The sequence below is a fragment of the Eschrichtius robustus genome, chromosome 11 (assembly GCF_028021215.1).
Source record: "Eschrichtius robustus isolate mEscRob2 chromosome 11, mEscRob2.pri, whole genome shotgun sequence".
Lineage (NCBI taxonomy): Eukaryota > Metazoa > Chordata > Mammalia > Artiodactyla > Eschrichtiidae > Eschrichtius > Eschrichtius robustus.
The window spans coordinates 65,160,015-65,187,494 of record NC_090834.1 but is presented as its reverse complement, the minus strand read 5'-3'; the positions used below and the strand labels follow the sequence as shown (position 1 = coordinate 65,187,494).

Below are 27,480 nucleotides of genomic sequence, written 5' to 3'. Positions count from 1 at the left end.
TGTCTGAATATATTTTTCTTTTCTAAAAATGCCTGCTGCTTAATTTTCAGGTTGTCCAAGAATTTCTTGTTGTTGAGTGTGAGATTATTTTTCTGATATGAACTAGACATTGCGATATGGCAGAATGGAGTTGTTGCTAAAGCAGTATGGTTGCAGAAGTTATGTGTTCCCCATGTATGGGCCGAATGCACCACAGGTGCCAGAGGAATGATGCTCACAAGAGAAAGAGCTTTTACATTAATAACACAGGCTTCACGGGCCTGTTCTAAAGCAAGGTAAATCATTAGATAAATTAACGTGGTCTAAAATTTGAGACCTAAAATGGCTATGGGACTTCTCCCTGATTACTAAAGTGAGAAATAAAAATGCACACATGTTTTCTTAGATCACATAAGGCTTTGCATTTCTTTAACAATAAGTCTAAACTAAAGAATTTCCTAAATCTCTTACAGTTCCCTTATAGGTCAAATAATCATTACTTATGCTAATATTTATTATTTTTTTTAAACATCTTTAATGGAGTATAATTGCTTTACAATGGTGTGTTAGTTTCTGCTTTATAATTATGTTAATATTTAAAAGAATATAAATATAAATCTAGGTGTATAATTTAAATGAGCTAAATAAATAACTAACATCTTTATAAATTAGAATCTTATAAATCTTGGAATGAGACAATATTACAAACACTATACTATCTGGGTCAAGCTTGAGATATAATACTGTTTTGCTAAATTCTTAGTTACTAACAGTGGCTATATCTCCTTAATGTTAACTTGAATATATTTTCTAAACTTACTAATTGATTTTGGAACCTTGGAGTAATGTAATATTTTAAAAATTAGTAATTTGTGTTTATCTAAAGACATCTAAAGAAACTAAACTTCAAAGAGAGAAAATAAATTACATTCTTACAACATTCTGTTACCATTTCTTCTTCATACTATTCAAATTAAAATAGCAAAATCAATGTATTGTCTTGTATCCCATATTACTTATGTTTAAAAAGTTAGGGCTTAAACATTTAAACCAGGGGTCCCCAACCCCTGGGCCATGGACTGCTACTGGTTCGTGGCCTGTTACGAACCGGGATGCAGAGCAGGAGGTGAGCAGCGGGTGGGCAAGCGAGCGAAGCTTCATCTGTATTTACAGCCACTCCCGATCGCTCGCATTACCGCCTGAGCTCCGCCTCCTGTCAGATCAGCGGCAGCATTAGATTCTCATGGGAGCGCGAACCCTACTGTGAACTGCACATGCGAGGCATCTAGGTTGCAAGCTCCTTATGCGAATCTAATGCCTGATGATCTGAGGTGGAGCTGAGGCGGTGATGCTGGCACTGGGGAGTGGCTGCAAATACAGATTATCATTAGCAGAGAGGTTTGACTTCACGGAGACCATAATAAACCAATTGCTTGCCGACTCATATCAAAACCCTATCAGTGAGTGGCAAGTGAAAACAAGCTCAGGGCTCCCACTGATTTTGCATTCTGATTATCTGGTGAGTTGTATAATTATTTCATTATATATTACAATGTAATAATGATAGAAATAAAGTGCACAATAAATGTCCTGCACTTGAATCATCCCGAAACCATCCCCCACCCACTGGTCCATGGAAAAATTGTCTTCCACGAAACCGGTCCCTGGTGCCAGAAAGGTTGGGTTTAAATGATATCTCATTTAAACCTTGTTTAGGATGATTATGAAGCTGTGGATACATACATATCAAGGTTTATTAAAGTTGATGAATGAAAGAGATTTTTGTAAGAGAGAAGAGAGGATTGGTAGTTTAGTTTTCAAGTCAAGTCTCTGCCTGCTGTATCACCTGTGCAGGTGGCAGAACTTCTAGTTTCAAAGTATATACTCTCACTTTTTCAAAGCCTGTGCATATTTATCATGACTCATTATGCTTTGAGCACTTAATGATTGTAAACAATTGTAATAAGCTGCAAGGGCTCCTGACTCCTGGAAAAACAAACATTTCTACTGGACCACATGCTCTCTACCTGTTATAAAGTATTTTATTCTAGTTAATAATAGAGCCAAGGTTGTGGATATTTGTCATTCTCAAGTACCCTCCTCTTATCTTTGGCAACTAATCAGTTTCTTCTGGCAACTATTTTAGATGCTCCCTTTCCAGAATGTTAGTCCTCTAACTCAAAACCTTTGAAGATCTAAGAGGTGTTTTGCATTTATACCATTTTGGCATTCTTCAGGTAGCTGTTTGGTGAAACAGCAAACAACAATTGCTCCCTCACCTTGTTTATAACCTGCAATGGCAGAACATACGCAAACTAAGACAGGATTCTGGGCACAATTAGGCATTGATAGCATGCCCAGGATTTTTTCCCCTATGTGCTCAACATATTTTAAGGGCTACCCTATTATCAGGCCTACAATGTGGAGGAAGTTATCAAAAAGAAGGTCTTGTTTCAGATTTTACTTGTTTTTTTCACACATAGAATATGATTTGCTTCCCACAGATACAGAACTATCTTGGCCCTTCATGCATCAGGGTTCAGTCTCATCCCCCTGAACTGAGTCTAGGGATTACAAAAACTTCTGAGGTAAAACTTACAGTAATGATTTTTTTGGTTTTCTTTTTTTGGTTGTTTTTATTTTGTCATAAACTGATTTAAATTCCTTTCATTGGAAAATAAGATCTTTCTTGAAACCCATCACACAATGTGGAGACGAAGTATGATTGCTAATCTTCTCAGTTTTGTAGAGAAAAAGAATCAGGACCATCAATAGTGTGTGACAGCGAGAAAGCAACCACAGCTGCACTGTTCTTCCTCAACTTTCTGTACTAGTCACTGAGTTGTAATTATAAGGTGATGGGGACTCATTATCAAAAATTAGGTAAAACTGAGTCTGCCTCAGCACTGCCCCCAGGTACCATTAGTGCATTCTTTTCTGTGAGAGTCCAAAGACAATGAATATCCTATTCCTGCATTTTAAATATGAAAAATTGATAAATTCTGGGTCCACTCCCATTTTTTCCCCAGATTTAAGAGATGGAGACACAGAGAACTATACAATGAGGGGGTCTTCAGTGGGGTGATGGGAGGAGTTAGAAGTCCTATCAGAAAGAAATATGCCAGAATCTACTAATCCCTGCTATTCCATATCAGGAAAGTAGATTTAAGCTAGCCCTAAGAACAGCAAGTCCAGGCTGTGAGAATCTATTGGGACAGACAAAAGTCTCAATTATAAACACACACACGCACACATACAACAACTCATGACTTACCTCAGAGTCTGTAGCTTACAGTCTGGGTGTTTCAAGGCTTCACATAATGACTTTACTCCATTATCCCCAGTATCACTCCCTTTCAGGTCAAGATGCATCAGATTCTAATTGTGAATCAAAGAACTAGAGATACCCTGACAATCATCAGGGAAAGAAATAAATCTCAACCTTCAGAAGAAAAATACACAGGAGGGATTACAAGATCATCTCTGCTCCTGGTTACAACATCCCTTTCTTTTCAAGCCAAACTCTTAGATACTGTCTAAATATTCCTGCCATCTCTTATCTTACACTGGATTTCTCATATTCCAGGTCAAGGTCAGAAATTCAAGCTTCAGGATGTTGCCTAGAAAAAAACTGGGTTACAACTTAGATGTCCATTATATCCTGACAACGGATACTCTCAACTTTTGTTTGACCTTGAAGGAAAAGAAGGTGTAACATCAGGAGAAGCAGAAGAGAAGTTTTTGAACTCTTAGTCCCAGGAATGATGACCAAATATTATTTGGGCTATTCCAAATATTGCAATTACAACATTAATTCACAATATTAATCCTGTAACCCAACATGAGTTCACAGTTAATATCAAAACTATTTGACGTATCACTAGCAAAACACATTGTTGCAAAATATTCCCTGTCATCTAGTGGGCTTTGCTAGGCATACAGGACAGCTCAGAATATGAAGTGAGTTAAATCTGCCAATTTTTCTTTCTATTTTCCATCTCCTAACTTAGTCACTGTGAGTTATAGCTGAGTCTCCTCTATCGTCTCTGAGGGCCCCAAATGCCCAGTGTGGTCGTACTGCTCACTAACTGTTCAAAAACCTCCCTCTGTGATATTACCTCCCCTCACTTTTGCAGATCACTCACCCTTCACCCTCACCCCCCATCTAGCCAAGCACATCAAGAAAATAAAGCTTTTACCCATTTAGAGTGCTAGCCATCATCATCTAGTAAAGGTGCCTAATGCACTCACTAAATATAAATTGAAATTACAATCTCCTTGTTAGGGAAAAGGGACTTGAGTAAGTAAGGTTATATTAATGTGAGAAAGACTGAGAGCTGCATTCATGGTGTCATCCCCCAGAGACCCTTATATTATAAAAGAGGAAGCCATTTAACTTCAAAGAAGGCATTAGCTATTGTTAACATTGGTGGCATCCAGTGAAGGGACACTGTGAGGGGGATGAATGGGGGTAAGTGAAAAGGACTGGAACTCCTTCATCATCACGTATGTGCAACTGTCTACCACATCTATATGCAGGACCAGACCTCATCTAGTTACTTGAAATCTAAGGTCAGATCTCACTAAAAACAATAAGATTATAAGGGAAATATTTAGGGGGACAGCAAAGGTCATAGCATCCCAGCCTACAATTCCTGCTCCCACAGTTCAGAGAGAAATGAAATGCATGTTCTTATAAAAGGAATACAACTGTATGTAATGGCAATGAGACAACCTGGGTAAAGCTGGAAAACCAAGGACTTATAATCAGATGTGTGACCTCAGTCAAGTTATGTACACTCTTGGTACCTCGGCTTTTTATAAGTAAAATGGAAATAATAGCATCTATGTAGGATTGTTGGCAGACTAAATGAGCTAGGACTTAGAAGGCTGTCAGGTATGTGTTAAGCAAATTTAGCTATTATTTGATGTGTGCTTGAATCAATAACTGTACACTTACTTCCTGGGTGAACTTCTCTGAATCTCAGTTTTATAATCATAAAAATAAACTGAGATATGGTTTTGACCAGCATTAAACTGGATAACATATTAAATATCCCGTGTACTGTATAACTGTATACCACATAGTAAGCCCTCCATTAATTAAATCTGGAACTGATACCATAGTTCAATTCTACCCCCAGACTTAGATGGGTAGAGTCAGAAAGGCAACTCGAAGAAGGAGAGAGGGTAAAATAGTATGCATAAAATGCTGAAGGTTCATTTATTCTTTCAAAACATTCCGTCAGCACCTACTATTTCTTACCCACATCTGACTCTCTCCATTTAGGTGTTAAAGGGCTGAGACCTTCCATAGAAAGGCCAAACTATGTCTAGGTAATGGGGAAGGTGAGTGAGGTCGGTAGAGTATAGTGAAACAGCCCAGATAGATGACCTATGTAACCTGGGTTCAGCAAGAAATTCCTGGTCCCTCTCCTTCGGGAAGGCATTATTTTAAAAAGTTAAATATCATCCTATAGTGGCTGGAAGCTAGCCCTATGCTGTCTCCCTCCTTGAGGACTGAAGCACTCATTCCACAGGTGCTGGGAGTGTTGACAGCTGACAGCTCTCAGCCAAGTCCTTCTCTTGGGGCTGCCCTCAGGCCAAGAGAGCCACATCAGGCACGTTTTTGCCCATTCCTCACCAGTAGTTGTGACTGGTCAATAGGGGGTTTCAGTGCCTGGCCTCCTTGTTTCAAGGTGGGACAATTCTGAAAGGTTATCCTGGCTCTGGGACCTCAGTTAAACAACTCCGCCCCTCCCTCTGACAACATCTACTTCCTTCACTCCCTCACAGGGCACTTCCAGGGAACTGACCTAACACACTTACCAAGTTTCAGCTGGGAAGCTTGAGTTTAACATCATCTTCTCAAATATCACAATTACAGTCAGTTTAATGGTCCGTAAACACTGGCAATGCTTCAGGCAGAAGGAAGACACAAGCAAATGGATTTCCTCACAAATATCAATGACAACCTTTTGGAAGTATCTCATTGCCTGGCTTATAAATACTTCATCTTGAGTCTCATACAGGTGGTAAAACAACTCCAGAAAAACCAGATGTGATGGAAAATGTTCACTGTTTCCTAGTGTTTCCATCCACTGAAGTATCTCCCATTTCATCTCCAGTGACATTTTACAGTTAAAAGTTTCCTCCAGTTGTTTCACTCGATCTTCCTTCAAAAGGCCAAACAAAAAGCATTTCATGTGCAGCAAATGGGGGTCTTTATAACTGCTCCTTTCAAGTACCAGCTCCAAGTCTTCAAAAGACTGGAAGGAATTGTCCCTGGTGCCCCAACTGCCTTGCAACATATAAAACATTGCTGCAGAAAACTCCTGAATGTGCAGGCGGGTGAACACATAGCAGTTTTCATACTCTGTGTCCTTTTGAAGAATATTCATGTCCAGGAAAATTGAGACATCAGCTTTCGCTAACCCATGCCTTCTGAGATTTTCCTTGTAAAACACACATGTCATAGTCCGTGCTCCTTTGGCAGCCAAGTGGCACAGGCTTCTCAGTTGGGTTTGGCTGGGTAGACTAGGAAAGCTTCCCTCTACCCATGTCAACAAGCTAGAGACACAGCAGGTAAACAGAGATGTGGTTGTCTTGCAGGTCAGTATAATATCACCACCCCTCTCCATTTGCTGCTCCAGACAACTACAAACGACCCAGCACACTACGGGGGCTTTGCACATGCTAAAAAGCATCTCACTGTTTCTTAGGGAACTGAACACTTGCAAGGCCCACCTCTCATGTTCAAAAAATTGGTAAATATATGCCTCTCTCGCATCCTCAGACCTACCTAGTAGCCGTATAGAATGCTGACTCTTCAACAAAGGCTTTAGTTTCTTACAAGCTGTGAGTTTTGTCGTCACCAATAAGGACGACTCAGGGAGCTTCACTTTTCTCAGCAAACTACTCATGAGGAAGGACACGGGGCGTACCTGGGTCCAGTCTGCACACAGCACACTCAGGTTCCTCAAAGGCAAAGTTCAGTTCATCAAAACTATCAATAATAAAAAAGAAGACTACTCGGCTGGGACAGAATCCTTTCAATGGGGCCTTCTGTGCTGGGCCAGTCCTTTGATATCGTTTGAGCAAAGCTTCTCTCTCTCAACTGGTTAATTTCTCTTGCACTGAGATAAAAAACATAGGTAAATTTCTGCTGGTAGGGATTGCCCTGTGCCCAGTCTAAAATCATCATTCTCACCAAGGTTGTCTTCCCAACTCCAGCAGCCCCCTGAAGGAGCACGGTCTGTGGCTGCGAACCTGTTCTGACATCCTCATCAAACAAACGTTCCAACAGTTCTCGGCCTTCCTGAGCAATTTCATGACAGAAGTTTTCAGATTCTCCAAGCAAATGGTTCTTATCTAACATGATGCAAAATTTTTCCCTTATTTGAACTCTGTGTTCTGCTCCATCACCTAAATCAGTTAGAAGGGAGCCAGAAGATACACATGATCAGAATTAATTCTATGATTTTCAATCTTAAGAATATTGCACTTAGAGCAGGACCAAGAAGAGATACATGCTTAAATCAAAGTACAGCTGGTTTAAATGAGAAAAGAATGTAAATAAAACAAAAATATTCTTGTAGGTTTAAAACCCACATTATAAACTGAAAAAACAGAACCCACAATGCAGAAATTAATGATGGAAAATAAAAATTAGATTCGTTCTAGAAATACTTTTTTTTCTTCTCTGTACTTCTATTCTACAGAGAAAAAAGAGGGTATATGTGGAGAACAGAGCCATCATCCAGATAAAAAGAGAACACAGGCAACAATTAACAATAATACCCAGAGAGGACCTGAAGACAGATCTGAATCTACAGATCAAAATCATCCACTTTATACAGATAAACCATTAGTGGACATGAACAGCTGTAGACATTCTCCCCAGGGAGCAAGACGGCTAAGCCCCACATCGAGCTTCCCACCCTTGGGGTCCTGCCCTGGGAAGATGAGCCCACAGAACGTTTGGCTTTGAAGGCAGCAGGGCTTACTTTCAGGAGAGCCAGAGGGCTGTGGGAAACACGACTCTGCTCTTAAAGGGCACATACAAAATCTCACATGTTGAGACCCAGGGTAAAAGCAGTAATTTGAAAGGAGCTCAGGTAAGACCTAGTATCTGATCTTGGAAAGCCTCCCAGAGAGGCAGGAGGCAACTGGGACTCACCCATGGGACACAGACACTGATGGCAGCTGTTTGGGGAGTTCCTTTTAACATGAGGACACTGGTGCTGGCAAGAGCCATTTTGGAGTCCTTCCCCTAGCTCATTAGCACCAGGACCCAGCCCTGCCCACCAGCTGGTTGGCACCAGTCCTGGGGCACCCCAGACCAAGCAGCAACCACGTAGGGACACAGCTTCACCCACCAGCAAGCCGATAGAAGCCATAGGCCCCCCTGAGCATCCCAGCTGGCCCAGGACCCAGCCCCCAGACCCCCACCAGTGGGCAGACACCAGTCCCTGGACCCTGCCTACCAGCGGGTGGACACACCAGCTCCAAGATATCTTAGGCCCCTCAGCCAGCATCCTTGGAATCCAGCCTCAACCACCAGTGGGCCAGCATTGGCCCCAGAACCTGCCTTCATCTACCAGCTCTAGGACCCCCCAGGCCACAGCCAGCCACCCCAAACCTGGCTCTGCCCATTAGTGGGTCAGTACTAGCCCTGGAACCCCTCAGAGCTCCACAGCCAGTCACCTCTGGACCTGGCTCCACCGAGGGGTGCCAGGACAGACTGGTCCAGTCCTGGCACCCCTGTACTCCCAAAGCCAGGCACCTTGTAATCTGGCCCCACCGACCAACAGGTCAGCCCAGACTGTGCAGCCAGTCACACCACGCCCCAACCCCACCCAACAGCAGGTCAACACCAGCTCTGGGAACCCTGGGCCTGCAGCCAGCCACCCATGACCCAGCCCCACTCACCAGCGGGGCAGCACCAGGACAGGGACTCCCCAGGCCATGCAGCCAGCCGCTCCAGGACCAGCTCCACCAGCAGCCAGCAGCCTCTGCACTAGGCAGGGCCTAGCAACCAACCAGGCCAGGGGCCAGCCATGCCTACCTGTGTGTCCACAGTAGGCATGTGGCCTGTTGCAGCCCTGCCACAACAGAAGGGCCCACACAGCCCACACAGGGGTCACCACTAGAGCATACAGCTCTGTTGACCAGAGGGAAGTGTGCTGCTGGGCCTCATAGGTCATCTCCTAAATAAGGCTACTTCCCCAAGATTAGGAAGCACAACTGACCTACCTAATACATAGAAATAGACACAGAAACAACTACAAGCAAAAAACTGTAAAAAACACAAACACACGGAGGCTAAACAATATGCTACTAAACAACTAATGGGTCAATGAAGAAATCAAAGAGGAAATAAAAAAGTACCTAGAGACAAACGAAAATGAAACCATGATGATCTAAAACCTATGGGATGCAGCAAAAGCAGTTCTAAGAGGGAAGTTTCTAGCAATACAATCTTAACTCAGGAAATAAGAAAAATCACAAATAAACAACCTAACCTTACACCTAAAGCAACTAGAGAAAGAAGAACAAACAAAACCCAAAGTTAGTAGAAGGAAAGAAATCATAAAGATCAGAGCAGAAATAAATGAAATAGAAATGAAGAAAACAATAGCAAAGATCAATGAAACTAAAAGCTGGTTCTTTGAAAAGATAAACAAAACTGATAAACTTTTAGCCAGACTCATCAAGAAAAACAGAGAGAGGGCTCAAATCAATAAAATTAGAAATGAAAAAGGAGAAGTTAACAATGGACTCCACAGAAATACAAAGAATGAGAGACTACCATGAGCAACTATATGCCAATAAAATGCACAACCTGGAAGAAATGGACAAATTCTTAGAAAGGTACAATCTCCCAAGACTGAACCAGGAATAAATAGAAAATATGAACAGACCAATCACAAGTACTGAAATTGAAACTGTGATTAAAAAACTCCCAACAAACAGAAGTTCAGGACCAGACAGCTTCATAGGAGAATTCTATCAAACATTTAGAAAAGAGTTAACACCTATCCTTCTGAAACTATTCCAAAAAATTGCAGAGGAAGTAATATTCCCAAACTCATTCTATGAGGCCACAATCACCCTCTTACCAAAACCAGACAAAGATATCACGAAAAAAGAGAATTACAGACCAATATCACTGATGAACACAGACGCAAAAATCCTCAACAAAACACTAGTAATCCAAATTCAACAATACATTAAAAGGATCATACACCATGATCAAGTGGGATTTATCCCCAAGGACAGTTCAGTATCTGCAAATCAATCAATGTGATTCACCACATTAACAAATTAAATAATACAAATCATACGATCACTTCAATAGATGACAAAAAAGCTTCTGACAAAATTCACATCCATTTAGGATAAAAACTCTCCAGAAAGTGGAGATGACCATACTACCCAAGGCAACCTACAGATTCAATGCAATCCCAATCAAAATACCAATGGCATTTTTCACTGAACCAGAACAATCTAAAATTTGTATGGAAACCGAAAAGACCCCAAATAGCAAAAACAATCTTGAAAAAGAACAACAAAGCTGGAGGTATCACAATCCCTGACTTCAGACTATACTATAGTAATCAAAACAGTATAGTACTAACACAGAAACAGACACACAGAACAATGGAACAGAAAAGAGAGCCCAGAAGTGAACCCATACTTATATGGTCAATTAATCTACAACAAAGGAAATATGAATATATAACTGAGAAAAGAGAGTCTATTCAATAAACGGTGTTGGGAAAAGTAGACAGCTGTCATGCAAAAGACTACTTCCTCACACCATATACAAAAATAAACTCAAAATGGATTAAAGACTTAAATGCAATGCAAGCAACCTAAATGTCCATCGACAAAGGAATGGATAAAGAAGGTGTGGTACATATATACAATGGAATATTACTCAGCCATAAAAAAGAATGAAACAATGTCATTTGCAGCAACATGGATGGACCTAGAGATTGCCATACTGAGTGAAGTAAGTCAGACACAGAAAAACAAATATTATATGATATCGCTTATATGTGGAATCTAAAAAAATGGTAAAAATGAACTTATTTATAAAACAGAAATAGAGTCACAGATGTAGAAAACAAACTTATGGTTACCAGGGGGGAAAGGGTGGGGGAGAGATAAATTGGAAGATTGGGATTGACATATACACACTACTGTATATAAAATAGAAAACTAATAAGGACCTACTGTAGAGCACAGGGAACTCAACCTATATGGGAAAAGAATCTAAAAAAGAGTGGATATATGTATATGTATAACTGAATCACTTTGCTGTACAGTAGAAACTAACACAACATTTTAAATCAACTATACTCCAATAAAAATTTTTTTAAAAAGACTTAAGTGTTAAGACCTAAAACCATAAAACTTCTGGAAGAAAACATAGGCAGTATGCTCTTTGACACTCGTCTTAGCAATATTATTTTGGATATGCCTCCTCAGGCAAGGGAAATGAAAGCAAAAGTAAACAAATAGGACTACATCAAACTAAAAAGCTTTTGCATTTGAGGCTATTATGCTAAGTGAAATAAGTCACACAGAGAAAGATATAATATCACTTATATGTGGAATCTAAAAAAAATGCAACAAACTAATGAATATAACAAAAAAGAAGCAGACTCACAGATATAGAGAACAAACTAGTGGTTACCAGTTGGGGGGGAGGGGCACTATAGGGGTATGAGATTAAGAGGTACAAACTATTACATATAAAATAAGCTACAAGGATATATTGTACAACACGGGGAAGATAGCCAATATTTTATAATAACCATAAATGGAGAATTCTTTTAAAAATTATGAATCGTTATATTGTACACCTGTGACTTATATAATATTGTATATCAACTATACTTCAATAAATAAATAAATAAATAAAAAGCTTTTGCACAGTGAACTATCAACAAAACAAAAAGGCCATCTACTGAATGGGAGAAGATATTTGCAAATACTATATCCATTAATGGGTTAATATCCAAACTATACAAAGAGCTCATACAACTCAACATTTAAAAAAACCCTGGTGGCACAGTGGTTAAGAATTCGCCTGCCAATGCAGGGAACACAGGTTCGAGCCCTGGTCTGGGAAGATCTCACATGCGGCGGAGCAACTAAGCCCGTGCGCCGCAACTACTGAGCCTGCGCTCTAGAGCCCACAAGCCACAACTATTGAGCCCAAGTGCCACAACTAATGAAGCCCGCGCACCTAGGCCCATGCTCTGCAACAAGAGAAGCCACCTAATGAGAAGCCCGCGCACTGCAACGAAGAGTAGCCCCCTCTCGCCGCAACTAGAGAAAAGCCCACGCGCAGCAACAAAGACCCGACGCAGCCAAAAAAATAAAAATAAATAAATTTATTAAAAAAAAAAACCCTATTGAAAAATGGGCAGAGGACCGGAATAGACATTTTTCCAAAGATGACTTCAGATGGGCAACAGGCACATGAAAAGATTCTCAACATCACTAATCATCAGAAAAATACAAATCAAAATCACAATAAGATATCACCCTACATCTGTCACAATGGCTATTATCAAAAAGACAACAAATAACAGGTGCTGGTGAGGATATGGAGAAAATGGAACCCTCGGGCACTGTTGGTGGGAATGTAAGTAGGTACAGCCAGTATGGAAAACAGTAAGAAGGTTCCTCAAAAAATTGAAAACAGAACTACCATACCATACAGTAATTCTACTCCTGGGTATTTAGCCAAAGAAAAATGAAAACACTAATTCAAAAAGATATATGCACCTTTATGTTTATTGTAGCATTATTTACAATAGCCAAGATATGGAAGCAACCTAAGTGCCCCTCAACAGATGAACAGATAAAGAAACTGTGGTATATATACACAATGGAATATTAGCCATAAAAAGGAATGAAATCTTGCCATTTGTGACAACATGGGTGGACCTAGAGGGTGTTATGCTAAGTGAAGAAGTCAGACAGAGAAAGACAAATACTGTACAAGTTCACTTATATGTGGAATCTAAAAAACAAATGAAAAAACATAATAAAACAGAAACAGAGTCATAGATACAGAGAAAAACAGGTGGTTGCCAGAGGGCTGGGAGATGGGAGGAATTTAGAAATAGGTGAGGGAGAGGTACAAACTAAAAAAGAAAAAGAAAGAAAGAAATGAACATTGAAGCATAGCCTGAAGAATATTTTAAAGAAAAGAAAAAAATTCCCAAGTGTCCAAGTAGAATGAAAATATAGTTTCATCTTTTCCTAGTTCAGTCTGATTCCTTCTTTAGAGCTCAATTTAAATGTCACTATCTCTGGGAAGACTCCTCTGAACTCCAAAGATAGATAGTTCTCTCTTTTGTACATTCTCAGAACACAGTATATTTTTCATTCACAGCACATATCTCAAGCTGGAATTACTTTAATTTTTAAAGCATATAATTCTTTTCTTTGTTCTACTAGGGCATTCAGTGCAAACATCTAACAAAGTTCATATCCTACTAAATTATGCTTAGTTCTCCCCCAGGGGAGGTATGGTATTAGAAGTCAGATGCTCTTTCTTTTTATGGTATAATATCATACAGTGCTGTACTTTTAAAAAATTGGGATTATAAGGATGATCTTTACTTTCTTCATTATACTTTTATCTATCTTCCAAATTTTCCAAAGTAAATTTCTATGGAGGTAGAACCTTGGTTTCCTAAATTTACGGCCAGTTATACCACAAAAATAAGTTTCCTTATATTGTATCAGAAATTAAGGTCCAAGCAGGAACTTATCTTCAAAATCATTTAATACAATAAAAAATTTTTATTTATTAGTGCTTAAAATAAAGTAGGTTCTCAATTATTTCTTGAATGAAATAATGTAGCCCATTAGAAAGCAGCAGAGCTGAGCTAAGCTGGTCCAGTTTTCTTTGTATTATAATTCAATTTATATAAACTGGAATTCAGCCATATAGAATTCAAAACAAAGTAGGGGTACTGGAAATAGTATTGAACTAAGACTGAGAAAACCTGGTCCTAGAAATTACATTTTACGTAGACTAGTTGTCACCATCCTGGAACTCAATTACAGCACCATTTCTTTTCTTTTCTAAATTAAATTAAATTAATTTTTTATACAGCAGGTTCTTATTAGTTATCTATTTTATACACATCAGTGTATACATGTCAATCCCAATCACCCAATTCATCACACCACCACCACCACTCCCTGCCACTTTCCCCCCCTGGTGTCCATACGTTTGTTCTCTACATCTGTGTCTCTATTTCTGCCTTGCAAACTGGTTCATCTGTGCCATTTTTCTAGATTCCACATATATGCGTTAATACACGATATTTGTTTTTCTCTTTCTGACTTACTTCACTCTGTACGATAGTCTCTAGATCCATCCACGTCTTTACAAATGACCCAATTTCGTTCCTTTTCATGGCTGAGTAATATTCCATTGTATATATGTACCACATCTTCTTTATCCATTCGTCTGTCGATGGGCATTTAGGTTGTTTCTATGACCTAGCTATTGTAAATAGTGCTGCAATGAACATTGGGGTGCATGTGTCTTTTTGAATTATGGTTTTCTCTGCGTGTATGCCCAGCAGTGGGATTGCTGGGTCATATGGTAATTCCACTTTTAGTTTTTTAAGGAACCTCCATACTGTTCTCCATAGTGGCTGTATCAATTTACATTCCCACCAACAGTGCAAGAGGGTTCCCTTTTCTCCACACCCTCTCCAGCATTTGTTGTTTGTAGATTTTCTGATAATGCCCATTCTAACTGGTGTGAGGTAATACCTCACTGTAGTTTTGATTTGCATTAATTTGATCTGATTTGATTTGATTTGCTCTAATAATTAATGATGTTGAGCAGCTTTTCATGTGCTTCTTGGCCATCTGTATGTCTTCTTTGCAGAAATGTCTATTTAGGTATTCTGCCCATTTTTTGATTGGGTTGTTTGCTTTTTAATATTGAGTTGCATGAGCTGTTTATATAAAGATTTTTCTTTTGATGTGGACCATTTTTAAAGTCTTTACTGAATTTGTTACAATATTGCTTCCATGTTATGTTTTGGTTTTTTTGTCCCCAAGGCATGTGGGATCTTAGCTCCCCGACCAGGGATCAGACCCACACCTGCTGCACTGGAAGGCAAAGTCTTAACCACTGGACTACCAGGGAAGTCCCTACAACATCATCTCTAATGGAAGAGAGGAGATGAAAAAAGCCAAATAATCCCTGTCAACTCAGGGACTCTTCAGTCTATAAAACAAGATATCAAGATACCTTTGTTCATCAGACTGTCAATTTTTGACTGGCCACTTCCAAATACTGCTCTTTTGAGGCTTTGAATTAACATGGTCCTGTTTCTGACTTTGTCCAGAGAGCCAGTTTTGTCAACTCTTTTTGAACAATAATCACAGAACAGGTGGGATATTGCAAGAAGTTAACAAGGGTTGAACAAAGGTCCCCTGGGAGATAACTTTCCCCCATCATGCTTCAAAAGCTCAAACCTCCCAAATCTGACAAAAAGCCCATCTACTTACCCAGCACTGCTTCCTGATCACCTTGTACCTCTCTGGCCCCAGTGTCCTCTGGTCTCAGTCTGGGCTGTCCCTGCAACAGGTTCCAAAAGGATCGTGAGATTTACAAAAAACAAGGAGAATTTGGTGATGGCCAGAACAGGGGCCAGAATTTTCCTCAGTGGTCCAATTCTATGATCATCTGGGTTTAAGAAACTAGAGCCAACAAAGCCTCAGACTCCACCAGCTTAGCTGAGGGTGAAGTGATGTGGTGTGAACAACACTGAAGCATGATACCTCTTGCCATGCTTCCCACCCTGTAACTCTAATGCAAGTAGTCTAGTCTAAGCCTAAGTTTCCTTGACTGTACTGACCTCACAGGGATATGGTGAGGCTCAAAAGAAATAATGGATATACATTTTGGAGCTCTAAAGCCTTGTATATGAATAAGGAATTTTAGATGTCTACAGAATTTCACGCCTGGGAATGACTAAAAATACTGTTTTGCCTTATGTCCCTTAATAAGTTTTTGCCCATTCCTCATATTTCAGTAAAGATTTAAGGTCATATTTGAGTGTCCTCAAAATTTAGGCCAACCTAGGACTTTATTTGTAGTTTAGGCAAAGGAGCACTAGATGGGGCAACTCTTTTCACTCAATTCCTTTAATCATTCTAATTGGTACAAGATGGATGAATTACCCCCAATTAAGGAGCCAGGCTGAATAACAGTACTCAGAACCCTCCAGCCTGTTTAGTGTTCCTCAAATGATCCAACGTACTTGAGCACCATGGAGCTTGTGTCCCAAAGAATGGTTTAATCCCCAAGTCCCTCTCATAGAATCAATGGGCTCAATCAAGAAGGAACCACTTCCTTCTTCCCACCCGCAGATGTGAGTCCAGCATCACTCACAGTTGATCTCTGCGTTTGCTCTCTCACACAGATCCTTCAGGTTCATCTTGCCAAAGATTTTGAGAGCCACCTCCCAGGCCTGCTCTCTTGGATAACACTTGTTCATCAAGTTAGCCAAATCCTCCCGCTTGGCCGTCTTCACTTCAGACCAGGGTATCCTGCAGGATCCAGGTTCCGAAGTCTCATTCTTTAGGAGTGACTTGAATCTATTTAATTCCTCTTTGTTTAGCTCCTCCAAATACAGTAGCAGCCCAAAATCAGAAAAGAAGGAGGAAGATGACAAGTCTGTCATCTTGTCCATGGATCAATATTCAAGCTTCAGTGGGGAAAAAATAATCAAAAGAACGTGGACTAAATGGGGCCTATGGAAAAGTAAGTTTAGAAAATGAAATACCTCTAAAAACATAGATTAATTCAACAAACCTGTGTTGAATCCCACTGTATCAGGCTCAGTACTGACTTCCTGTCCACTGTAAACATTTTCTATCAAAAAAACATTCTTCTAATATAGACCCATCTATGTTTCTTCCACCTTCCCAAGAGTTACTCCCAGTCCCACACTTATGAGCTGTAAGAAATAAAGAAAGGCAACCCATCTCTCATTACTCTTCTGCAAAGCAAAGATGTCAGAACCAATCTCAGAGGACTGTGGTATGGATTAAATAAGGTAGAGTTCATATATCAACTGGCTCAGAACAGGCTCCTACTAAGTATTGGCAAATTTCTTCATTCTCTCTCTCCCCCACCAACACTCAACATACATCTCAGCCTATAAAACGTTGTTATTGTACCCCCATCGTTACTCTTGAAGCACATTTGTCACCATTGGCATATATCACCATTTACCTCTTGTCATGTCATCTCTGGTCACAAATCCATACTAGTCCCTGAAGATCTGCGTTCTTAGCTCACAAGCTACTTTCACATCCACTCCCCAACACCACAATTATTCTGGGTGAGCTCAAAGTTAAAGCCCTTCCCAAACAGCATTCTCGCCCACCTCAACCCCCATGACCTCATTCCACTGCAGCATTTCACTCTGATGCTCTTACTCAGACTTTATCAGCAGCAGCTACCCAAACTCTGCAGAGTCCCTTAAATTAATTAAACCCTTAAACTAATACCTTCCAGTTAATTGAGCAGTTTCACGCCCTTACTCCCATGGTGACTGTTCTTCAAATGCTATCAAATCCTAGTCTTTTGAGCCCTGTTTTCCTCTTATTTATCAGCCATCTTAAGAGCCTTATTCAGTTTCTTATTTAGCACGGGTACTGCAGTCAATCGTTTAAACCGTGTCTTCAAGTTCCTCATCTCCTCTTCAGTGATTTGCCTTAAGAGACAGAGCTAGTAAGTGGTACAGCTAGAACTCAACCTAGATCTTTCTCCAACCCCCTCTCCTTTCCAGCCTTTCATATGCCACCCCCTAATCTTGCCAATGGGATTGGATAAGATTGATGGGACAAGTAAAAATGTACAGAGGGAGATTTTACTTCTTAAACAGAAGGCGAATTATCTGAAAATTATAAAGTAAATCAGGACTTTCTCCTACAGTAACCGGTGAGCTATCGGCTGTTTTAGGGTTTTGTTTGTTTTGACTGCACTGCAGAAATAATCTAGATTATAGATTAGGATCTGACCAAATCAGGTTCCATAGTAATTTTTTTTTTAAAGAAGCAAAAAGGAGAAAATTTGAGGAAACTTCAAAGGAACACTGAAATTCCTCCAGAACATACAAAATACAGTAGGTGAGGGAAAATGTGATATGTAATGTACAGTTATCACTGCATGGGAGCCTATCTTTTCCTTCTTCTTTCCTGTAACAAAAGAAGGTGGCTCTAGCCCCTTTTCTATAGCTCATTCTTTCACCCCTGAATCTCATTAGAGTCAGGAATTATTAAGGGACTTAATCCATCAGAAATCTCTCTTCACTTCTCTAGCCTCAACTTCTCCCTGTCCTCTAAGTCCTTCTCATTAGCATTTAAACATGCCCAAGTCCACTTTAGTCTTCTACGAATGTTTCCTTCACTTCACATCCCCTTCATTTTCAGAGTCAAACGTCCTCACAGCCTTCTATACTTTATGTATTATACCTCCTCAGTCCCCTGCAACCTAACTGTTGCTACCACAATTCCACTGAGATAGTTCAGACCAATGCCCACCCTTTTGTAAAACCCACTAGGTAGGCATTTTAAAATTCAATTTTCGTATCTGTAAGCAGGAAAAATAACAGTACCTCCGCAAGGATTGGAAGATAACACATGCACCTAATTTACAGGGTGCCATACGTATAATACTACTATTTTAACAATGCCTTAATTGTTGATATTTTGTCCCCCCTTGGCTCTCATAATATCCCATACTTCCCTCATTTTCCTCCTGCCTTTCTAGGTGAAACTTTGAGCAGAGATCTGTAAGTTCTGAACCCTACTGGGCTTCTACTATATGATATCTACAACTCTGACAGAGAGTACAATATACTTTGGCTTCCTTCCCAAAGGTTTTATGCTGTTCTTGAAGGAATTTGTTTTTATTTTAAATTTTGTGGTCTTCCTTTGTTTACATTTTTGGGAAGAGGAAAACAGATGTTGTCTGGTGTGGCTCCTCTTCTGCGATGGCATTCATAAATTCCAAAATGTTCTGAACTAAAATGGGAACCCATGGCCTAGGAGGATCTATTTCAATTTGCAAATTTATTGATGTAAAATTTTACCACCCATAGTAATGAAAGGATATTTGTTCAAAATAAATTATTCACTCAGCACATATTAATAATTACCACATTTGTTGAGGATCTACTGTGACAGGTTCTTTATGAAAATTTTCTCTAGTCCCGAAAGTTTGGTTTTATCCATATTTTACAGATACAGGGACTCAGAAATTAAGAAGCTTGCCCAGGTTACAGAGTTGACAAGGAGCTTATCAGACTACAAAATTCATTCTCTTTCTACTAGGTTCCACTTGCCTTCTAATTTCACTTTATTTTCCCAGACACTGGGAATTCAGATTTAATGAAATCTGTGTGGCTATGCTCTGATATCTGACCCCGTGCTGAACACCGGGCTAGGGGAAAGGGAAGACCTCTAAATATATAATGGCAGTCTTCTGAGCTCTAGCAGTTCCAGAACACAAAGGAAGGAGGAATTCTTTTCCATAGAGGGTAGAGATGAGAAGGTCTTGGAGAAGTTACATTTTATCTAGGAAACAGGATATTCCCACCCTTTTCATACATTCCTGTCTGATTTCCTTTCTTGGGCCACTGTAATCTCCTATAGCAGTTTCTCAACCTCACCACTATTAACATTTTTTGCCAGATAATTCTTTATTTGGGGGATACTGTAAGTGCATAGTATAATGTTCAGCAGCCTTCTTGGCCTCTACCCACTATATGCCGTTAGGACCCTCAATCTCCCACAGTTGTGACAAACAAAATGTCTTCAGACATTGCCAGATGTTCCCAGGGCAGCAAATTGCCCCAGTTGAAACCAGTTCCAAAGCCTTACCCTCTACTGCTTCGTACACAACTCATCAGCCCTTCTCTATGACATTACCACAACAAATCAAAGAAACAGAGTAGATAGCTCAGAAAAAGGCATTCCCATGAGATTGTAATGTATGTTAGAAGAAACATCATAATTGGAAAGGGAAGCATTCAGTGTAGATTATTAGGACAACATGTAAACCATTCAGACAAAAATTAATATCCTCAGAATAAATCTCAGATACATAGATCAGTACATTGTTAATACTTCAAACAAGAGGGGGAAAAAGCAGAGCATATTCATTACACCTTAGAAAAGGAGGAACTTACCAGCTTGGGCACAATAAGGGAAATGATCAAGAATCAGGATGAATATCAGGAGATATATTGTTAACTATGTTGAAATTAAAACTTCTTGTCCATAGGAATTCAAACACAAAAGGTAAACTGAAAACAGCATATGTTTTTAGGAAATTTGACAAATAACGAGTTGAAGTTTAAATTAGTAAAACCACTTTAGAACTGTTGGCATTAACTAGTAAAATTGGAGATGTGCACCCAGACCCAGATCTTGGTTTCTAATACCATTCTCCAATAAGAGGAATGAGGGCTCCTTGGAGAAACTGCTGATTCTAGAACTGGGGCTGGGAGTATACAAACTGAGTCTAAAGCTTCTTGTTATGCCAGAAAGTAAGGAAAAGAAAAGAATGAGGTAGGTCAAAAAGATACAAGAACCAACCCAAAAGAGCTCCCAATGGCAAAAGTAAGTAATGTAGTATTATAACCTGAAGTATAAAGCAAATGTTCATAAGTCCGTACTGATACAAATGACTGAATGAATAAATTAATGGGGGGAAAGAGACAAATCTTACTTACAGAAGAATTCCAAATACTTTATGTAGCTATTCCTTCCTCCAGGAGGTGGATCTTAACCCCAGCCCACACCCACCCAGGAGTGTGGGTCATTCTTAGTGATTTGCTAAGTGGAGAAACCTGACACTCTGCCCTAGCCTGGTGATCAAGGTTAATATCATCAACCATAAGTCACTGTTGACAGTATGTACCACTGATGTGATTTGATGAGAATAGCATATAACCACTGTGATATTCTTCCCCCAAATCCATAATCCCAGTCTAACCACGAGGAAAATTTTAGACAAACCTAAATGAAATGCTACAAAATACCTGGCCAGTAACTCTCAAAAATGTCGAGGTCATCAAAAACAAGGAACGACTGAGAAACTGTCACAGACCAGAGGAAACTAAGGAGACAAGATGCCTAAAAGTATTGATAATATGGTATCCTAGAAAGGATCCAAGGGCAGAAAGAGTACTAGGAAAAAAAAATAGTGAAATCTGAACTAAGTGTGAATTAATAGTTTTAATTAATTGCTTTAGTTGTTACAAATATACTACAGTAATACAAGATGTTAAAAGTAGGGGAAATTGGGTAATGGGTGCACAAGAACTCTTTTTTCTGTAAATCTAAAACTATTCTAAAATAAAATGGTTGTTTTTAAATTGGATTTATGCATGCACGATGGCCTAGCAATTACAGTCCTCAGAATATATTATACCTAACAGAAATGTGTGTGTGCAGGTATATGCCAAGAGACATACAAAAATAGCCATAACAGCATTGCCTGTAATTCCTAAGCACTGGAAAAGATCCAAGAGCAAACCTATAGTAGAACCAATAAATAAACTGGTAAATTCATAGAATGAAATCCTATGGGGCAATGAAAATATATGATCTGTAGTTACATGCCACTAGAATGAATCACACAAACATAATCAGTGAAAGAAGTCAAACCCCAAAAGATTACATACCATATAATTCCATTTATAAAAATATCAAAACTAAAAAATAGAAAACTAAACTGGTATACTGTTTATGTATGTATGTGTAAGTGTTAAAGCCATATTTTTAAAATGGGCTGGCGTAAGGAAGTAACTACCATAAAAATCGGTTTAGTGTTACCTCTGCAGGGAGGGAGGGACTTGTAATCAGGAAGCTTCCCCTGGGCTCTTGGGCACTCTATAGTAATGGTAATACGTTAGTATAGTGTAGTACGGTAATAGTAATCTTCTATTCCTTGACCTGGTGATGGTTTACATGGATGATCACTGGGTTATCGTTCACTAAGATGCACATTTATGTTTAATGCAGTCTTCTATATGAGTTACAGTCCCCTCTAAAATATGGTTTTAAAAAGGTTCATATCACCAAAAGACATAATACAAATATATTAGAAAAGCACTGAAATAAAATTATTGTAAATTAGCTTTTCAGACAGGGGGAAAATGGCTAACAAGTAGTTCAGAAAATGTTCAAACTTAAGCAGATACCAAAACTAATACAAACCAGGTGATATCACTCCACGCTTATTAAAATGGCAAAAATAAACTTTAAGAAACAATACCGTATGACGATGAGAATGGAATGAAGCAGATATTGTTAGTGTAAATGTTAATTTGTACACTCTTGGAAAGCTGCAGGTTTCACAGCTCTGGAGAACTTTAAAAATATGCATGACTGTTCAATCAGTAACTTCTCTATGGGAAATTATCCAATGGAAAGAATTCCAAATACAGAAAAGAAAGTTTTGTGCATAATAGAATAGTAAATAATTGTCAGCAAATTAAAATTTAATGGTGATTAGTGAAATAAATGCATAAAAATATGGCACGCACTTGATTTCTCAGCCATTAAAATGATCTCGTCATACAGCAATATGCAACGCATGCATGGTTAAAAGCAAATGGTAGGAGCATTAAGGATTACAACTAAGGAATTGAAACCTCTGCATAAAAAATGGATGAAATATATCAAAGTATTAACCACTGTTGTGTTCTGGGTTTAGGACAATTTGTAACAACTTTCTTTAATCAGAATACATTACTTCAATACGTGGAAAAATAAAAAGGTGAGAGAGGCAATATCAATTTGTCAAATCTCAAAGAGATAATGAATGCCTGCCAACTGTACTTGAATATGGAGGGTGGGAGCTCAGTGGAAACCTCTGTGAAGAGAGCAATGTTAGGTCTCTGCTGGGGGAGGAGGAGTGGGAGTGATAAAGCCTCACTATTATGGGTAGAGGGTGACTGACGCAGGGAGCAAATATGCGCTATTCTTTTTAGAACTTTGTTAGAAGAGGAATGAGAGAAATTGGTAGCGAGGAGCACAGAGACTGCAAAGTTTTAGGCTAGCGGTTTTGTCTTCAGTCGGGCGAGGGGGTTGGAGGCGTCACAGGGTGGAGGAATAACGGCGGAGCCCAGGTGGAGGGAAGATTCTGGGATTGAAGGATAAACACCTGCTCCGGGCAGAGGGGAGAAAACCGTGCCTGAATTCATCAGAACTCTTGACAGTGGGGATAATCATACCACCTGACATCAGGAGAGTTAAGAAACGGGCATTGCCCGCGAGTTAAAGGCTACACTAGGTCTTCACCCAAACTGCACTCATTACCCACGTGGGTACCCCGGTCCCGGGCTTCCCGCCTCCCCAGGTGCAGCGGACTGGAACCTGGGAAGTGGCCTCTCCCGCCCGGTCACCGCCGGCGCCCTCTAGCCAGCACCTTTCTCCACCCCCGGGGTCCTAGCAGCTCTCCTCTTGGGCCTCGGGCCGAGTTTGCCTGCCCTTTCTTGTCTTCCACACAGAATCCGGGCGCTGGCAAGATGCTCACGGGATTTAACTTTGTTAAATTTTAGAGCAGGCAAAATACACGCAGCGAAGAGGACGGTCATTCCATACCTGGGGTCACACGGTGGGCATTGGTGGCGAAGGTTCAATTCCAGCGCTGAAAGCCACGAACTCAAGAGGGAAAGGAAAGAGGGAAGGGAAGGGCTCAACAGTTACCTGCTGTCTGATGCGAAAGGGGAACTCACTCTTTGACTCTTTACGCCAAAACTCCCTCCTGCGCTTCAAGCCGAGCAAACGCGCTCAGAGTGCTGCGTGGGCCGCCCGGGATGCTTGGACCCTCACAGCCCCGCCCAGAGAGTGTCTCTTCCCATTGGCTCGCGGGGCAAGGGGCTGTTCCCACTCTCCCGCTCCCGGCCTGCGTCTTAGACCCGCGTTACCACGCCCTGCTCCTAGGAAAAGATACACTGTTCATTATAGGACCTTCTGTGCGCAGCACACCTTGGGGCACGCAGCCTCCTTTTCCCGATAACCAGTAGCATGTGGGGAAGAGAGAGTCTGGGAGTTGGACCCTAGCTATGGATGACCTTTCCCAGACAGGCTGACTTATAATAAGCTGCGTCCCCTTATTCATCCATCCAATAATCCCTATAACTGTTGAGCACCCACTTCGTGCCTGACACTTTTCTGGGCCTTCTCTAGCAGGGAACAAAACATTCAAAATTTTGCTGCCGCCCCCCGCCCCCAGACCCCCACACCTCCTATGGAGCTTACATTCTACTGAAGGAGTAGAGATAACCAACTGCAGTGTATCAGATGGTGATCATCGCTAAGGAGGAAAACAGTGGGTAAGGGACCTAGTGCTTGGGGGTGGGGGCTAGGAGGTGGGTCCTATTTCTCTTTGGGTGGAAAAGGAAGACACTCTGCGAAGGTGACATTTGCAGAAAGTGAGGGCATGAGCGATGCAGATATCCTGGAGATGGAGCATTCCAGGGGGAGGAAATATCAAGTGCAGAGGCCCTCGGGTAAGAGTCTGCCTGATAGACATGAGGAACATTTGAGTAAATCAAGCATCATGGTCATCATGACACTGTGTTGACATATAGATAGTGGAATTTCATCCAAATCCCAAATCTCTTGTGTGAATTTATGGCCTTGGCCCCTCAAAGTTGGCTTAGACTCTAATAAATCCAGCAGCTTCAGCAATTAGAATCGTCTAACTCTCAGATGAGAGACCTCAGATTAAATGGGCAAATGTGTGTCCTCTTAGGATGGGGATTACCCATTCTAAAGACCCCCCTTTTTTTTTTCCTCTTGACCTAGCAAGATTTGGGAGACTGTGGAGTTGTCCATAGCCTCATTTAAGGTAACACTTCTCCAGCTGGAATCTTCACGGAGAGCTTTAAACCTTATTGGCAAAGTAGGAGTCAGCATTCATTGTCATTAAGTAAATGTCCACTGTAGGCAGCAGATACTAAGGGAGCAGGCCTGCTAGTTGGCAAGATGGATCCAACAACCTCAATCACTCAGAAATCAGAGCCTTAGATTGTAAACATTCATATAAAAACTAATTCAAAAGGATAACCAACAGTGTGAGGGTGAGAGAAAACAAAGTACACTCTCTTGGTTTGGCTCCAGCCTACTATATGGATTGGTTATATAATAACTCTTCAAGCAATGTGCTAAATATTTTATTCACAAGTCCATACAGCTTAAGAGAAGCTATGAATGTTAGAGGTTTTGCATCTGAAACCATTTCTAACATGCTCATAAAAAACCATGAAATAGAACACATTTATTTCACAAAAAAATTAAAAACTGAGGAGACTATTAAAGAAACGAAGTTTTAGAAACTGAGGGTCCCAGAACTGTACCTTAGTAAAAATGAATTAGACACTTTCATTTTTATTTTATTTACATATATCTGACAATATTTGATTTTATGTGAATGCTTACGTTTTATAATATGCATTTTAGGGCAATCTTTTTGTTTCTTTTTGACTTAGCTCTCCCACTAAAAAAACTCCTGTGAAGAACATGTTTGCCCTTTATTGCATCATTATTTAAAAAATTCTGTTTTGCCTTTTCTCTATTACTTTTGGTAAAATTTAATTTTCCATGCCTTCTTTCCTTTTTTTTTCTTAGTATATGTGCTGCTGAAGCAAGCACCATGCCTTTTTTCCTTGAAAAGCTAAATAATAAAATTGAAATGCAAGTCTAATTAATTAACAACTACTAGGGAAAGGCATTTCTGAACAAATTTATAGATGTCTCCACAAGCCCTTGCAACTGGAAGGAGAGACACCATTCTTCTTCATAAAACTAATCTAACAAGGTGAAAAGTGGAAATCAGTAATAGAATATCCATCTTGTTTTGCTGTGCAATAAGGAAATCTGCATAGATATTCATAATGCTACCATCTTGTTCTATTTCTGCTAATATTGCACTTGAAAGTGTTAGTTGTACGGAGTACTCCTATAAGATACCTGGACTTTTGAAAGTATTGCAATGCCTTGTGAAAGTAACCTTTAACATCTAACATGAATTCTGAGTGATTGTAGTCCTTGTTCTTCTGATAATAATATTATAAATGACATCTCTGTGTTACTAGAAGGTAAAATGCTTGGAGGTTTGTCAAATAAGAAAGCTTGTGATTTCCCTTATCTCCCACAAGCACAGAGGTAAAAGTCATGAAATTCCTTTTTTACTAAGAGTCTGAGAGACTCATAGGCCCTCAATTTTCTTCCTATCTTTACTCACAGTGATCTCTCCCAATAAATGAACCACATGAAGTACATCAACTATCTGGAATGTATCCTTTTGCATTTTTTCTCCATGCTTGTATAATTATACTCACAATAACATACACAAACACACACACACACTGAGTTACACAGTTTGAATTATATTTTGTTTTTTGCATCCTGAATTCCTCACCCAACAAATAATTTTGTGCGTTGGCTATTAATGCTCTCTCCCCAGCCCACTTCACTCCACCAAATAGAATGGCTCCATACTCCATAGTGGATAAAGATTTTTATCCATTTAGTTCACTGTGTATCCCCAGCACCTAGAACAGTGGATGAGTCCATCCACACCTCATGAATGTAAGAAGGGACTGATGTGGAAACAAATATGACAAGTTGAAAGAAAAACAATTAGGCCAGAATGGCTAATACGGCAAAAGGGAGCAGAATAATGAAATATGGAGTCAGAGAGGTAGGGAATTAGATGAGAAAAGTATGGCCCTATATGTAGGGCCATATAGGTCACTGTGAGAACTTTGGCTTTCACTTAGGAATAAGCTAGGGAGCCAAGTAAGGGTTTTGAGCAAAGTGAATAATCACAATTATGTTTTGAGAGAATCATCCAGGATTCTCATGAAGGGGATTGGAGTAGCAATAGCAGAAGCGAGGGACCAGTTAATAGGCTATTAACAATAATCCAGGTGAGAGAAAATGATGGTGGCAGAGAAGCCTAGGTCTTGGCAGGAAGAGAGCAGGAAGGAAAGCCCCACCCGACCAGCGAGTTACCAGAAGAGAAGCGGGTCCCCATAAAACGAAATTTGAAAAGCCCTCTTCGCGGCTGTGTGACTCGAATTTAGAGACGACGCTACAGCCAGAGCTAGTGGGTTGCCCATTCCGCCGAGTGCGCGAGACAGCAGGCGTTACCACCCCTCGCCCCCCAGGGTGACTGTTTCCCCGAATCCCCAGCCCTGCCCCCCCTTCCCAGGGGCCCTAAAAACACCTAGAACTGTCCCATTAACGTTAGTATCTTGGGGGCTCAGCCCCATCCTCGGTTCAGAGTGCCGTAGTACACAGTCCTCCCACCCCAGAACGCTGATGGTTTAAGGCCGGGTCTCACCTCGTTCTTTCTGGCCAATCAGGAGCCACGTCCTCCGGCGTTTTCCTTTCCCGCCCCGCCTCCTCCCG

At 40.3% G+C, this 27,480-nt stretch overlaps 1 protein-coding gene across 1 annotated transcript in view; it reads right to left on the bottom strand.

Moving 5' to 3' along the window:
• NLRP14 (NLR family pyrin domain containing 14) overlaps window positions 1-16,721 on the bottom strand; it is a 34,618-nt gene extending 17,897 nt beyond the window's left edge. The window contains 7 exon segments of the mRNA XM_068556096.1: window positions 3,243-3,421; window positions 5,809-6,948; window positions 6,950-6,999; window positions 7,001-7,404; window positions 15,544-15,599; window positions 15,601-15,613; window positions 16,430-16,721. Of these exon segments, the coding sequence (XP_068412197.1) occupies window positions 3,243-3,421; window positions 5,809-6,948; window positions 6,950-6,999; window positions 7,001-7,404; window positions 15,544-15,599; window positions 15,601-15,613; window positions 16,430-16,721 (2,134 nt within the window).
• Between the last annotated feature and the right edge of the window lie 10,759 nt (window positions 16,722-27,480).